This window comes from Gopherus flavomarginatus, chromosome 2 (genome assembly GCF_025201925.1).
Source record: "Gopherus flavomarginatus isolate rGopFla2 chromosome 2, rGopFla2.mat.asm, whole genome shotgun sequence".
Lineage (NCBI taxonomy): Eukaryota > Metazoa > Chordata > Testudines > Testudinidae > Gopherus > Gopherus flavomarginatus.
Genome location: NC_066618.1, coordinates 238,400,507 through 238,416,800, shown reverse-complemented (window position 1 = coordinate 238,416,800; position 16,294 = coordinate 238,400,507). Strand labels below are relative to the sequence as shown.

The 16,294-nt window shown below is 42.3% G+C and overlaps 1 protein-coding gene across 9 annotated transcripts in view; it reads right to left on the bottom strand.

Annotated features, from left to right (window-relative positions):
- The window catches only part of SGK3 (serum/glucocorticoid regulated kinase family member 3), an 85,809-nt gene that overhangs the window by 2,386 nt on the left and 67,129 nt on the right, over positions 1-16,294 (bottom strand). For all 9 annotated transcript variants that reach the window (XM_050941006.1, XM_050941005.1, XM_050941012.1 and 6 more), the window contains 9 exons: positions 15,996-16,053; positions 15,027-15,110; positions 14,814-14,945; positions 5,916-6,028; positions 5,587-5,623; positions 5,359-5,445; positions 3,753-3,848; positions 2,638-2,793; positions 1,036-1,125 (listed from right to left, as the gene is read on the bottom strand). In XM_050941006.1, the coding sequence (XP_050796963.1) occupies positions 1,036-1,125; positions 2,638-2,793; positions 3,753-3,848; positions 5,359-5,445; positions 5,587-5,623; positions 5,916-6,028; positions 14,814-14,945; positions 15,027-15,110; positions 15,996-16,053 (853 nt within the window). The remainder of the gene's footprint in view (positions 1-1,035; positions 1,126-2,637; positions 2,794-3,752; positions 3,849-5,358; positions 5,446-5,586; positions 5,624-5,915; positions 6,029-14,813; positions 14,946-15,026; positions 15,111-15,995; positions 16,054-16,294) is intronic.

The window sequence follows — 16,294 nt, the reverse complement described above, 5'->3', positions numbered from 1 at the left end:
TAATTCAGGCCAAAAGATCAAAGTGTCAGTAAATTTACCAAATCCATATATACTGTGCAATATTTGCAGAACGAAAAAGACAAAGAAGTCCTGCTTCTTAAGAGATGGTGAAAAAAAGAGATATAAAACCAAGAAACCAACATGTCCTTTCTCATCTCTTTACCCTCTTTTCTAGTCATGCATTCTCCTTCCTTTTTTTAAATCACTCCCCATCCTCCCATCACTCTTCATTTTCCTGTTTTTCTCTCCATTTTCTCTTTCTGCACCTTTTCTTTACACAAGTTTGTACTGTATTAGTATTTTTCTAAGAGAATTTGAGCTCAACTATCTGTATGTCAAATGGCAACTCTCCTGGAATCAGCTTAGTGACTGACAAACACTGATTCCAGTAGTGACAATTCTGCCAGTAGTCTTGGATACCCTATTACACTGAAGCAGCAACTGCAGTATGACAATAACTAGACAAAAAATGGTACCTCTTGCACCTCTTAGTGGGGCCTCAAATTTAAAAAAACCCAACTTAGAGGAGTGCTACTCTCACTACTTAAGCACACATAATGCATCAGACCTATTGGACAGGAGCTGCCCATCACCCGAACAGTTGGAGATGTAGGGGGAAAAGAAAGATCTCCGCTTCTCAGTAGTCAGGAGAGGAGAATGGGAGAACAGAAGGTGGAGAAAGGTCTCAGAAAGCTGTAAAACAAGTCACAGTGCAGTATTCTGATCCTGTGCCATGACATACAAGTCACGAAAGCACAACTTTATCACATTCTGATCCAAAACTATGACAAAAGCACAATGCAATGTCAGGATGGCATGCTGCTGACCTCATTCAATAACAAAAGTGGCTCTCTAGCTCTTCTAATTTAAGTACCATTGCTCTAAACAGTTCAGAAATGGTCACCAACACTGTTTGAGAGGTACTGGGGTTGCCATTCTCTGCAACATTTAGATAGATGTTCTCACCCCATAGATTCTGCCCCACTACATGAAGAAATTCGGGAGATATAATCTAAATATACATATTGCACCTACCACATTAGGATTAAATGGTGGTGGAATCTTCTTCTGGAGAAGGTCAGCCCAGCTGAGAGATTCAAAGAAAGGATGCCTTTGAATTTCAAGCTGCAACAGTGAGCAAAGATAAACTTGGTTATTTCCATGATATACCCTACAGCACTGGAATATAATGTTGTTTCAGAGATCCTTCCAGCATGCTAGAATAAAAGAATTTCTTGGATTTGGTGCAGTAACGAGCAGGGGTGAAAGTAAGGCGGTATGGGCCGGTACAGCATATCAGTAAAAAGTGACCGCTGGTACCGGCCCATACCCCCCCCCCCCCGGGTCGCTGCCACCAGGGGTGGGGGATGGTGGGGAAAAAGGAGCAACTGCCCTGGGGCTGGCGATTTAAAAGGGCCTGGGGTTCCGGCTGCAGCTGCCACAGCAGCAACCCTAGGCCCTTTAAATTGCAGCTGGAGCCCCAGGCAGTGCAGGCCAGGCAGCGTGGATAGGCTGGCTGGGGGACACTGATCTCCAGCCCTGCCAGTTCCGCCCAAGGCCCTGCCCCTTCCAGGAGAATGGGGGGTGTCCTGGAGACGGCCTCCGTACCGTTAAGAGTTCAATTTTAACTTTCACTCTGGTGGTAATAAAGTTCAAGATCATTCTTTTACAATTTGTATTAGAAGGTATAGGTGGAGTGACTAAAATTTGATGGGGAAACATTTCTGAAAAGGCTGGCCAATACATTTTATTTTCTGCTTAAAATCGATGTCTTAAGCAAAATCTGGTTTCAAGAAGGTTTTCAAGTAGTATTTATGTTCATGTTCCTGCTCCAAGCTAACAAAACTTACTAATATGAGCCATCTGGAACAGTGAACACCTCCAGGAAATCCACAGTATGTTTTCTGTTTATGTCTATAGTAAACAGTTATGTCCTCCAAACATAACTGCCTTTCATTTACTGTGTGCTGCAGCAATTTAACAGAACTTAAGTTTGTGTGTTGATCTAGTCATACATTACAGAACATTAATAAGACTCTAAGTCTAAATACATCAGTCGGGGGTAAAACTGCAAGATCATTTGATATACAGCCTGCACAATTCTGTGACAACTTCTCTATGCATCTTTACATAAATTTAAGGAACACTGTCAAAATTATTTGACAGAAGTTTGCAAAACGCTAGCCATTATTTGTAAAGCCATTTTGGAAGCCTGAAAAAATAGGAAAAAGGCAAGGAAACAACTATTTGACAAATAGCATTTTTCTCACCATTGAAGCTGAAGTTACCAAAGTGTAGCTCTTTTTGTTTTGGTAACTTCCTTGTTTGAGTACTAGCATCATCAATTATGTCAGCACAGCTCAGGGAATATGATGTTAGGAAATGTGTTTCCTTTGCTGGCAAGTATTGCAGCAGTCAAGCTCAAACCATTGTAAGTTCTACATCATAAATGTGTCTTCCCCTGCCCTTCAGGTTTTTGGTGACAACTAGGGTATTTTGTTTTAAAGTTGATATTTAGCACTCAAAGGACATTCTCTACCTGTTTCTTACAAATAATGTTGAATTGTGGCCTTAAATTTGACAATGTCCCTTTAATAAATTAGTGCCCAATTAATTCATTGCCAGGAAATTACATACAAAGTCTTCTCTTGCTCCAAGTCTCTTTTGCCTGTCTTTTTCCAAGAGTTCTTCCAGAATAGACCAGGCTGTAAGACTGACTCCTGGGCGCACATATAGAGGTTTGTGAAGAATATTTTCATACATCTCAGGAACATCACGGCAGTAAAATGGAGGCTGAACAAAAACAAAATGAAGAATTGAAATGTGGCTTTGAAATGGTACTGTTCAATACAAACTTTTTTCAAATATGAGAGTAAACTGTTCTATCAGAAATGCCAATGACCAGCAGTGAAAAAAATAGCTTCACCCAGTGGCAGTCTGATTTCAGATAGAAATTTCATTTTTTAACCAGAATTCCCCCACCCACCCCGCCAAAAAACAAACAAACAAACCCCAACTCCACACTTCTTCATGAATGGGCCAAGTCCTTTATCCTCACATAACACATGCAGTGACACCAGGATTGCATTCCTCTGTTAGTGCTTTCCTGCATCTCCTGTTCTTTGCCCAGGTGCTCTCACATTCATTGGTGGCTGCAGAAGTTATCCACATTTAAAAATCTTACTGAATGTGAGCAAAAGAGCGTGAGTGGTTGAACAAACTTTTGCATGTTTTCCCAGGTGAAGTAAGGAAACTCATTTGCATGTGAGGAGGAAATGTAGCTTGTGAAACACAAAACAAGCTGTTTTTAAGGAGGTTACAAAAAAAAAAAAAAAAAACCCTAGCTGAAGCATGGGAAGATTTGTTTTTTTACTGCTGTACTGAGAAGTAATCTGGGGGAAATTGGAAACGTTAGGGTTAAAAATACTTTGCTAACATCTTTGGTACCACTTTTGGCTGGTAGTAATTTACTTTTATAGGGCAGCACCACTGCTGCTTCAATAGACTCTTGCATTTATTCCGGGTTATATTTGCTTGACTCCACTGGATAAGAATTATTAATGTCACATCAGTTTGGAGAGCAGAAATTTTAGACATCAAAACAAAATTCAAGAGACAAAATTAGATAGTAAGTTAGAAAGTTGCAAAACAAGTTATTCACTAGTTAAAGTGTGTTTTAACCATTTTGAAAATTTATATATTAACTATATAGTATTTAATTAGAGTTTGAAAGGAAAAAAGAAAATACTTACCAACCCATAAAGCATTTCATAAAGAACCGCACCAAGGCACCACCAGTCTACTGTGTTGTCATAGGGCTGTTTTCTGATCACTTCTGGGGCAAGGTACTAAAAGAAAAAAAAAAAGTTAGGCTGGTTATATTAAAATCAAACCTTTATCCAAGCAACTATTTTACAATACATCTTTAGGAAAGTTACTGTACAGATTACTAAAGATTTCTCTTGTCCTTTAACAAACTTGGTAAATCTCTGTGACATCCATCCGATTGTTTAAATGGACAGCTGTTGTTTCCCAGCTCAAGTTATCCTTTATACCCATTGACAATTTGCCAAATTACTGTGCCATCTCTAATCTGAGAAGTCTTTCAGGTTTCAGGGAAAGGTCACTGCACTGTAGCTTCACAGACAACTAAGCAGGGAATCTACAAAGAAACAGCTTCCCTCTGCCAATGGCATCTCTCTTTCTCAAGGACAAGTTGTTCATTAACCAATCCTATTGCACCCTTGGGCTTGAAAACTTTATGAGGGATTTAAAAAGTGGGAAATAAGTGGAAGCATCTCATTCTGCTTCAAACCAAGCAAATGTCTCTTACTCCTCCCTACTGTTACTGCATAATCACATGATCCATACTTTAAGTTTCAATGAGGCTTCAAACAAATAATAAATCATCAATTGTGAAATTATCCAGAGATTTTTGTTTGGCCACAAATTAGTCAGGGGACACAGATCTGAAGGACACATTCTGTACCATGGTTTGCCATCCTTTTACATCAATTACTGGATGGCAACAAGACACTAACAAGTTTCTAGGTGCCTCACAAACAAGTTTATTCAGGATTCAGGACTTATGATTCCCAGCACCATAACAGCTGAGTAGATACATCTGGTACAGAATCTCCAGGCCCACCAGAATATTCTGTACAGATACGCAGTTATTTAGAACTTTGAGGCTATGGCTGGATCATTCTTGTTCTCACAGCCCTGACCTGCAATGCTTTTGCTCCTTCAGTCCTTGCCTCTCCTCCCTCTTGAGCAGAGATTGCTGATTCTACTTTATAGTCAGTTACGTGATATCGACAAATATAGGGTCCATACAGAGATCATACTAGACCCACAACACTCAAACTCGGTAAAAGGTTTTTAGAAACTGGGGCCTCAGGCCATAGTGTTTCAATCTTCTTGTGTAAGTCTAATATGAATTACACCAAATGTGTTAAATAAAAAAAAACTTGCTCTTAGTATAAGTTGAAGTTTTTCTCTGCAATCCATTTCACAAGTGGTCATAACAAATATTTAACCACAAGTGCTCTATATTTTGGCATTCAAATTTTCCAGCAAAGTTCAATAGACACATTGTTTCTCTTCAGGTTTGATTACTATATGCTTTATTTTATGGACTCATAGATAGATTACAACTCACATAAATCGCTGCCAGAAGAGAGTTTTCGCTGACAGACACTTCACCATTTGTACATCCTTTTCAACTACAAATCTTGCATGAATTAGAAGTTTATCTACCAACACTCCCCATCCACCCACCCAAAAAATGAAACTCTCTCCCTCAGTTTGTTGTGGCAATTTGCTTGTGCTGGTTAAAACGCAAGGAAGTTAGCTTACTTCTGGTGTCCCACAAAAGGTTGCTGTGGTGTCCGAGATAGCAATCCCTTCTTTACAGAGTCCAAAATCTGTTAAGACAACATGTCCCTGTAGAGAAAAAAAAAAATCAAAACAGATCTTACTGAAAATAAAATCAATTTAAGACTGTATCATAATATTTTGCATTTACACAAAAGGTAAGTGTTTATGTAAAGAGACAATTTTGGACATCTGATAGGATATGCTTACCAGTGAGTCTAGGAGAATGTTCTCTGGTTTCAAATCCCTATTAAAAACAAAGTCTTATATTAGTCCTCCTATGAGTGTAATCAAAAAATTAAGAGAGAGAGAGCTTTATACTAATAAGTAGTCACTTATTTTTACACAAATTTAAAAAAAATTGAGTCAGGCCTCTATTTAAAATAAATAAATAAATAAATAAATAAATAAATAAATGGTAAATTTAAAGTCATAAGTCCACATGTAAATAGGTTGAATAAAAACAGCAAATGCAGCTTTTCTTGATTTGCTACATTTATCTTAAAGCAGAACAAAAGTAAGTTTTAGGAAGTGGTTACCTGTATACAATATTTATGGAGTGCAAGTAGCCCAATGCACTGGCTATTTCAGCAGCATAAAATCTGGCTCTGTGTTCAGGAAAGGAGCGCTCTCTTTGTAAATGAAAGAACAGCTGTAAATATGCAAAGTTGCAAATAAGACAAACTGGCATAAAAATATCAAAATTACATGATGTAAGACTTTGCAATAACAAGCAAGTCACTTTAAGTTAGCTTTTTTTATGATAAGCTAGCAGAACTATGAAAAATTAATTTTTTTCCCCTTTCACATAACCATTTATATCCTTCCTTTAGCCACGTCTTTATTTTCTCACTTGCGTAACCCCAGTGGTACTTAAGAGTACAATGAGTTAATAGATGGGAGTACAGGATATTTCCCAGAAAGTCAAGTCCAGCAAATACAAATTTACTCCTGAGGGCATTCTGCACTAAAAAATTAAAAATTCTGCAGACAGCATTTTAAAATTCTGCAAAATTCTGCACATTTATTTGACAAATAAATGTGGAGGCTCCTGCATGGCATTGGGGAGCACATAGGGTGACCAGATGACAAAGATGAAATATCGAGACGTGGGGCTGGGGAAAAAAAAAAAAAAGCCAGTGGTGGAAACAAACAAAAAAAAACCCCACACACCGCTGGAGCGCTCCCCTCCTGCCCCCCTGCTGCCGCCAGAAGCTGGACTGGAGCAGTTTGCAGGGTGAGTGCTGGGGGCCACCCCGTCCCTCCAGGCTTGCACCGCAATACAGCTGATCAGCACAAGCCTGGGAGGGAGGAGGAATGCTTGGGGAAGAGGCGGGGCCAGGGCAGGGTTTTGGGGAGGGATCCAATGGTGGAAGGACAGGGTGGGGCTGCGGGGGGGAAGAGCCCCTCCAGGCTCCGCCTGTGCCGGATTAGAGGGCAAAATTGCTTGTTTGTCCAGTGTTCCGACCGAACATCGATCAAGACGCGGGACAAACAAGCAAATATCGGGACAGTCCCGATAAAATCGGGACGTCTGGTCATCCTAGGAGCACAGGCCACTGGCTGCACAGAAATGGAAGATCACTGTGCAGCTCCCGCAGCTCCCTCCTCCCCCTCCTCCAGAACATGGACTCAGCGGTGAGGCTGCACCCAACCCTGACACAGCGTAAGGACCAGGCCAGGTGCCCACAGGCAGGCTCAACAAGCGTGGAGGGGCTTAGCGGGGAGTGGGAGGGGAGTCCTGTTGAAGGTTCTGTGTGGGACAATCTGGGTGCGGGTGGCTCAGTGCGGGATCCAGGTGTGGTGGGGCATCTGGATGCACAGGGGCTTGTTGGGGGGTTCTGGGTGCAATGGTAATGGGATTCTGCAGGGGGGTCCAGGTGAAAGTGGTTGGGGCTCAAAAAGGGTTTATGTGGGGGTACAGAGCTTGTCAGGGGGTCTGGGTGTGGGGAGCTCAGTGGGGGAGTCCAGATGCTGGGGGAGTGGGGCGGGGATGCAGGTGCAGCTGGTTGGGGCTCGATAGGGTGGGAATCTGAGTGCGGGTGGTTTGTTGAGGTGGTCCAGGCACTGGGGGAGCAGGGCTTGTCAGGAGGGTTCTAGGTGCAGGGGGAGTGAGCCTCGGCCTGCCAATCTGGGTATGAGCATGTCTGGATGCACGGGGGTTGGGTGGATGGAGGAGAAGCTCCTTGTATAGTGATCCCTCCCCCTGCAGCTGAGAAGTGATGGGTGCAGGAAATAAGAGTGAGAGGAGTTTGCAGAACTTCCTAAAGCCAGAGGAGATATCTTGGGGTGGGTCTGACACAGCCTCAGATGCTGTGCAGGGGAAGAGGAAGTCCTGTCCTCCCCAGCCCAGCCTGGACTAGCAGCTGAGCCCGGCACAGGGTAGGAGCCACCAACTGGGTCTTCACCAGTCCCCACACTTCTCCACAACTGATTTACCTCTCTGCTGGCTGTCCTAGGTACCCCAAAAAAATCTTACTACTGGGGAGGGATGCATGATCACTCGTGGCTTCCCTTTGCTTCCCCATCAAAAAAGTCATTTTTCTGCAGGGAAGCAAAGAAATCTGCGGGGAACATAAATGCTGCGCGTGCACAGTGGCACAGCATTCCCCCAGCAGTACAAATTATTACACTGATGACAAAGACAGGCTGGGGAGTATCTTATAGTCAGATCTCTAGCCTTTTCTATTTCAGAAGATACCAAATAGCATAATACTAACTTGACAACTGTCTATGTGCGGAGCACTTCAATATAAGTACTTGCATAACAGTCTAATGATATTACACTCTATTCTGAGAGCACCTGGAGGAGTTTTATATTATGAGGATACATTCTTCAATCCTACAAGTTACTTGGCACAGGTGGGCCCCCTGGGCTCACAGGCTTCAGTTGATGTCCAGATGGGTGCAAGAGTCTACTGACATGGCGTTACTGGTAGGGTTGGAGGACTACCTTGCCATGCACAGAACTGAAAAGTTTGCTACAGAAAAAGACAGTTACCTTTTCTGTAACTGGTGTTCTTCGAGATGTGTTTCTCATGTCCATTCCATATTAGGTGTGTGCGCTCGCCACATGCATTGGTGCCAGGAGTTTTTCTCTCAGCAGTATCCATAGGGGACCAGCTCTGATGCCCTCTGGAGTGGCGCCCACATGGCACAGTATAAGGGGCACCACAGGCTCACCCCACCCTCAGTTCCTTCTTGCCAGAAACTCAGACAGTGGGGGAGGACGACGGGTTGTGGAATGGACATGAGCAACATATCTCGAAGAACATCAGTTATGGAAATGGTAACTGTCTTTTCTTCTTTGAGTGCTTGCTCACATCCATTCCATATCAGGTGATTCCAAGGCAGTACCCCTGGAGGTGGGTAGGAGTTCACGGATGTGTAGTTTGCAACACAGCTCTGCCGAACCACATCATCTGTGGACTGCTGAGTGATGGCATAATGAGTGGTAAACACGTGAACAGGGGAGCACGTTGCTGCTCTACAGATGTCCTGGATAGGGATGTGTGCCAGGAAGGTTGCCAAAGATGCCTGCGCTCTCAAGTGGGCTCTGACAACTGGCAGCGGCGGAACCCCCACCAGGCCGTAACAGGTCCTAGGCACAAGGTAATTCAATTAGAAATACTCTGTGAGGACACCAGGTGACCCTTCATCCTATCCGCTGTAGCGATGAAGAGTTGAGTCAATTTTCGGAAAGGCTTGGCATGGTCTAAATAGAAAGCCAAGGGCCTCCAAATGTCCAGGGCGTGAAGACACCTCTCCTCACTGGTTTTGTGCATTTGGGAACAAAAGACTGGGAGGAAGTCCTGGTTCATATGGAAGGTGGAGACCACCTTTGGCAGGAAGGCTAGGTGGAGACCCAACTTTACCTTATCTTTGTAGAAGACTGTGTATGGAGGTTCTGAGGTCAAGGCTTTAATTTCAGAGATCCATCTTGCCAACATCACTGCCACCAGGAACGCAACTTTCCATGACAGGTGGGAAAGGGCGCAGGAACCCAGTGGCTCAAAGGGCAGGCCAGTGAGCCTAGAGAAGACCAAGTTAAGATCCCACTGCAGTACAGGAGTCCATACCTGGGCGAATAGTCTCTTGAGCCCTCTCAAGAATCTGACCATTATGCCATGGGAAAACACCATCTGTCCTTGGATCCACAGGAAAAAAGTGGAGATGGCTACTAGATGCACTCTAATGGAAGAGTGTGCCAGGCCCTGGTTCCTTAATGGAGCAGGTAGTCCAGGACAGCCTATATGAAAGAACATGAGGGAGAGATACCATGCTCAGACGCCCAGCAGGAAAACCTCATCCACTTGGCCAGGTAAGTCAGTCTAGCCGAGGGCTTCCTACTAACTATGTACAACTATTTTATAGAATTTTAGAGTTTGCAGGAACAGAGAAAGAATCAATTCAAGCTGAAGCAGCAGACATTCCAGCACCATCACTGGTGGCAAGAAGGAAGTGAGGGTGAGGGGAGCTGACAGCACCTCTTATACCGCACCATGAGGGCACCACTCCAGAGGGTACCAGAGCCAGTCCCCTACGGACACTGCTGAGGTAAAAACTTCCAGCCCTTGTGCATGTGGCAAGCACCCACACCTAATATAGAATGGACATGAGCAAGCATTTGAAGAATATTTTCTTTCTAAAATCATCTTGTGACACACAGCTAGAGAGGGTTACACATCCTGCAAAATAAATAACCCTCAAAAGACAAGTGGGGAGATAATGTTTGTGGTTTTGTGTATTTACATATGTATGAGTAGGGTCCACAATGTAATCAACAGTCTCTATCTATGCTGTATTCTGATAATTCAGAGGTCAAAAAAAAATCCTATCATTTAAATGAATTGTAAACACGGGATCTCTGTATTCATCTCTCTTTGAAATGTACTGAGAATGATGGAGGAACAAGCAAATGGCCTTATGTTAATTCATACAGCTAAATACTGGTGATGGACCTCCTTCAAAGTCATCCTAATTACCGTTTTTTTCCCTGAGGAACTCCCAACTTGTCAAAGACGACATGAAATAGTATAAAAGATCCTTGAGACCTGATTCTGCCATCTCAGATCTGCTTAGGCTTCATCAGGGGAAGTTTGAGTCGCGAGACTTAGGTCCCAGTTACGCTGGTACGCCCTGAATATGAGATTTGGGCATTGGACTATAAATTATTAATTATTTCTGAAATAGCTCTTCGCAACTACAAATCTCATCATCTCTGCGATCAATCTGAACCTCAATGAATTCAAATCATGTCTGTATGTATATTGATCTTTTAGCCATACTTTCTCTCTCGTTTTTTTAATAAATTTTAGCTTATTTAATAAGAATTGGCTGTAGTGTGTATTTGGGTAAGATCTGAAACAGTCATTAACCTGGGAGGGAATATGTCCAATCCTTTGGGATTGGTAGGATCTTTTCTTTTATGATGAAATAAGATTTACAGAAATTTTCATCATATTTGACATGGGTACCTGGATGGAGGCCTATGGCTGGATCACTTTAAGGGAACTGTGTTGTTTGGATTTCTGCATAACCAGGGAGGTAATAAAGAAGCTGTTCTATGCTGGCTTGGTGAATCTAAGTATTGGAATATCTACCAGCTTTTTGGGGATTGTCTGCCCCATTCTTTGCAGTTCACCCTAACTGAGTGATTACAGCTGGCTCCCCACCAGGACCCCAGTCACACCACTATTGGAAATATTTAAATAAGCAAGCAAGCTTCAAAGCATTCCAACTTGACTGCAAGAAGGAAAACATTTCTATTTTATTTAATTTACATCACTGTTGGTGTTAGATTTGCATACTTCTTAATGTGTATAAGTTGTGTACAGAGGTCAGAAAATCAGGGGAATAGGAGGCAAGGGATGTGGTTTAATTAGGCCACAACTTTATTCAGTTGAAATATCTGGGAATACCCAGCAACAAGTTGTACAGTGCAGGTCACCATTCTTTCCTTAATAATTTCCCAATAATTCTCAACTAGGTCCCACCTATCCTCCTGCTGGGACCCTGCCACCCTCCCCTAACATGGAGGGCAAAGGAGGCTAGAAAAGGAGAGGGGTCACTGTACAGGATGTGGGAATCCAAAGCCCCCCCTTTACTCAGTTCCATTAAAGGATTATTTCCTTTAAATCCTCTTCCAATCCATTTGATCTGATAACTACACCCCCTCCACACTGAGTAGTGGCATTGGACACCTGCCACAAGTTATGACATTATAACCTAACCCTCCCCAACCCCTACCCCACCTAGTCGCAGGACCACTGTGGGGAAATGTGAAAAAAATTCACCCTACTTTGGCCAATCTGGTGGTGAGGGAAAAATTCCTCCCAAGCTCCGTAAGGAAAAAGGCAACTAGTATAATGTCCACTGCAAGTCAAGAGGAACCCAGTTCATGGGTGGGTGGGTGCTGCCAGCCCAGTCCTGGTAAAAAGAGAGCCTCTCTGGGGATGCATAGGGTATAAAAATCCCTCCCACACTGCTCCAGTCAAGCAGGAAGGGCAGTGCAGTGACCTTCTCCTGCCCTGCTTCCTGCCTTTCCTGTCCATCCTTGTCAGCTTTCCTCCACTCTTCCCACCTGTTATAACAGAGCCCTTACAGATCTCTAGCCTCTTCTATTTCTTATACGAAAAGGAGCATCTTTTTTCTTCCACCTAGCCAGACAGACTCACAACTCACCTCCCCCCCTCCCCCGCCCGCCCCCCACACAAAAGTTCTGCTGGGCACACTGTATGGGAAGGAGACAAACACTAAACAAAAATAGAAGAACACAGGACATGGGAATTACCACCCTGGACCAGACAGAGATCTATCTAGTCAAATATCCCACCTCCAACCATGGCCAGCACCAGGTACTTCAGAGGACGGTGTAAGAACCCAGGAACAGGCAGATGCAGGATAATCTTCCCCTGACATTGGGTCTCATGCTGATCTCTAACAGTTAGAGACTGGCTTAGCCCAAAAGCATAATGTACATCCCATTCATTTTTTGTTCTCATTAATTACAACAACTCTCGATACTGCTGTATGTATAAGATGTCCAGCCCTTTTTGGATTTTAGTTTTTGGCCTCAATGACTTCCGACAGCACTGGAGTTCCAGAGTTTACATGTTCTGTGAAACAGTATTTCCTTTTGTCAATTTCCCACCTTTTAATTTAACTACATGTCCCCTTGTTTGTGTGTTGGGACAGGCAGAACATAAGTTCCTCATCTACCTACTCTATACCATTCTTTAATTTTACATATATTTGTATCATGTCCCCTCTTATTAATTTCCTTTCTACAGGAAACAATCCCAGTCCTTTCAGCCTCTCTTCAAATGAGAGATTTCATGCCTTTGGTCATTCTCATTGTCGTCCTCTTTATTTCTGCAGTGTCCTTTTAGTATTGTACATAGTATTTCAGATGAGGCTGCACCTCTGAGCTATATAAAATGTATTGTTATATTTCCATTTTATTCGCCATCACATTCTTTTTTAAATGTAACATCTTGTTGTTTGCTTTACTGACTGAAGCTGCACATTGAGCAGAGGTTTTCACTGAGCTGTTTACAGCAATACCCAGGTCCCTTTCCTGAGTTGACAGTCAATTTAGAACTCCAACAGAACCTCAGAGTTATGAACACCAGAGTTGCAAACTGACCGGTCAACCATACACCTCATTTGGAATGGGGAGTACACAAATCAGACAGCAGCAGACACACACAAAAAAAGCAAACAACGTTTAATACAGTACAGTAACTACTAAAATAAAGGGAAATTTTAAAAATTGACAAGGTAAGGAAACTGTTCCTGTGCTTGTTTCATTTAAAACTGAGATGGCTAAAAATCAGCATTTTTCTTCTGCATAGCAAAGTTTCAAAGCTGTATTAAGTCAGATCAGTCAAACTTTTGAAAGATCAATGTTTTGTTCACTGTTACGAACATTTCAGAATTACGAACAACCTCCATTCTTGTTCATAAGTCTGAGGTTCTACTGTACGTAAGGCACATGAGTAGCTTAATTTTTTTTCCTCAAATGGGCATTAGTCAACATGAAATTCAGTTTGCCATCATGCTGCCCATTCACTGAGTTTGTATGGGTCTCTCTGGTCATGACTAACCTAAATAACTTTGTCTCATCTGCAAGTTTTGCAACCTCACTCCCCTCCACTTTCCAAATTAATATCTTGACCTATACAGGACCTAGAACAGAATCCTGAGGCACTCCACTGCTAGCTTTTTGCCATGATGAAAACCAAACCATTTATACTCCTCTCCTAATCCTCTCCCCTCCTACCCCAAGCCAGATTTCTTGATCCATAATATTTTGCCTCTGACCCCATGACTACTTATCTTCTTTAGTAGCCTGTTATGTAGAACTTTGTCAAGGCTTTTTGGTTCTCTTTTATCTAGTACTTTATTGATATGTTCAAAGTATTCTAAGAGATTAGTGAGACATGATTTTTTCTTTGCAGGAACTGCACTGGTCAGATGCTATGCTATAATGATTTTCCAGGTGTTTTGTAATTCTGTTTTAAAATAGTAATTTCAACCAAAATTTCCAGGTAAAGATGTAATGCTCAATGGTCTATAATTCCCTCATATTACTCCTAGAGCTGTTTTAAACTAGATGTGCTATTTGCTACCCTCCAATCCTCTGGAGCAGTGGCTGTTTATAAAAGTAAGCAATATTTCCTTATCAGCTCAGCCTATTCATACTTGAGCTCCTCCAGAACTCTTGGGTGTATGTTATCTGGGCCTAGTGACTTACTGCGTGTTAAATCATCAATTTACTCCAGCACGTCTTACTAAAATTTACAGATTTCATCCATCTCTTTCACAAGTTCTTCTTCAAATTACATATGGTCTCCTCTGCTTCAATGTTGGTGCTCAGTGTAAACAATGCTGCAGATAACAAGGCTATTTTAGCAAGAACTAACTATGGCATTTGAGGCAATGGTGTACAACCAGAAGCACAGTAACCCCGAAGAAGACAATTCAATTGTTTAAGTCCGCCAAAAAAACACCCTCTTTCTGCTGCTTCTAGAACTTGGCATCTAGGCTCATGTTTACGTCACAGAAAAGGGAGGAATTCCTTTAAGTGCTGAAGGAAATATCAGTATACAGTGAATTCATATTGAAGGTATGTTTTATTTATAGCCATATCCAGTAAAATAGTATATATAAGGCTGGTGAGAATTTCTGCATCAAAATTGTGTATTAAGGTTTATATTGAGAATTTAATAAAAATGAGCTTCATGAGAAGGAAGACATTCTTCAGTAGCTGCAAATAAGTTTTTGAATGCAGGTCTACAACAACATCTTGAAAACTGTAACTAGTAGGTAAAAATCAATAGGATTTTAATTTACTTATAGTAATATTAAAATGAGCACATTTTAATTTTTCCTGTAAATTAACCTAAGAAGAGACAAAAACAAAAACTACTTACCTCCCCTCCATTAACAAAATCCAGAACAAAGTAAAGCTTTTCTGTTGTTTGGAATGAGTAATGTAATCCAACCAAAAATGGATGTTTCACATTTTTCAACAGTACATTACGTTCAGCCATAATATGTTTTTGCTGCAAGGAAGTGAAAGGTCAATAAGTAAACAGGAACAATTTTGTAATTGAAGGGGAAAAGAAAAATGTATTTCCCCTCACCTCTTTCCTGTTGAGAACAACTTTTTTCTGCAGTACTTTGACAGCATAAAATTTCCCATCCAGTTTTCGTTTTGCAAGAAGAACCTGTGAAATTTAAGATGAGCAAGGAGACATGATCAGCAAAGTTCTCAGTTTGATATTAAAGAGTATCTGGAGAAACATGAGTAATACAATTACTTCACTGTACAATTTCTAGGCCCTTAAAATAGTTCACAGTTATTACCAGTGCCACCAGCAAAAGGAGAATGTTACCAGAATATGGATCCAAGACCTTGCACAGTTTCTGCTGAACTGTAATGTCACAATGGAGAGCCCATGCAAGGCCAAATTATGGCATAGGCACTACAGGTCCATGCCCAGAAGCTCAGTTCCTAGAGTGGAGGAGGGTGGAATCTTGGCTCTTTTTAAAATATACATTTCTAGTCTTCATGGTTGCGGTGAAATGCTCGGAAATATGACTAAAGAGCCTCAAACACTAGCGCCAAGATGGGTGAACTGCTCCATCCACCTTAAGAGGGTGTTGCTACAAAGACCCACTGCTTTGGGGAACTAGCCAACACCAACCCAAACAGAGAACTGGGTGTGTGGCAGTAGCTGAGTAAGCCCAGCATGCCCACCCAGCAGATAATGCAGCAGCAGGAGTGCATGTACTGAGGTGCCTCCCTGCTGCCACCTTTGCCTCTCTGTGGGGAAGAGGGGACCCCTACTGCTCCAATGATAGGGAAAACCTTACTGCTGCTCTTGGTCAGGAGTTGAGGGGGTCCCATGCCACTGCTACTCCAGGTAGAAGGGACAGTGCCATGGTATGAAAGTGGGGCTGTAAGGGTGGAGCCACAGGGGGCATTGTGTGCCATGGGCCCCAAATTGCCTTAATCCAGCCCTGAATTTGAGAGTACCACTTTCCAGTGTTCACCAAATCCAGTGCCAGTGTGCAGTTCAGTCAGGATGAGAAATGGTAAGAAAGCTCACCTTGCCAAAGCTGCCTTTCCCAATAACTTTCAAGAAGTGGAAGTCTGTTGGCTTAGCGCTGAAAGTGATTCAGAAAGGAGGAAGGTTACTTGGGGAGAAAAATATCAACTTCACAATTTTACACAGTGCTCAGAATTATATTTAAACAAGTGCTTGAACTACAAAAGAAGTGCTAATCTGAGCCACTGTTTCCCTGCATACCACGTCCCACTTAAGGCCTATTAGTAGCTTGGAGGTTCTCCATACCAGCTCCTCTTTTATGGCCCGCAATCAAACCCTTCCTTCTTTTCACTTCCTAT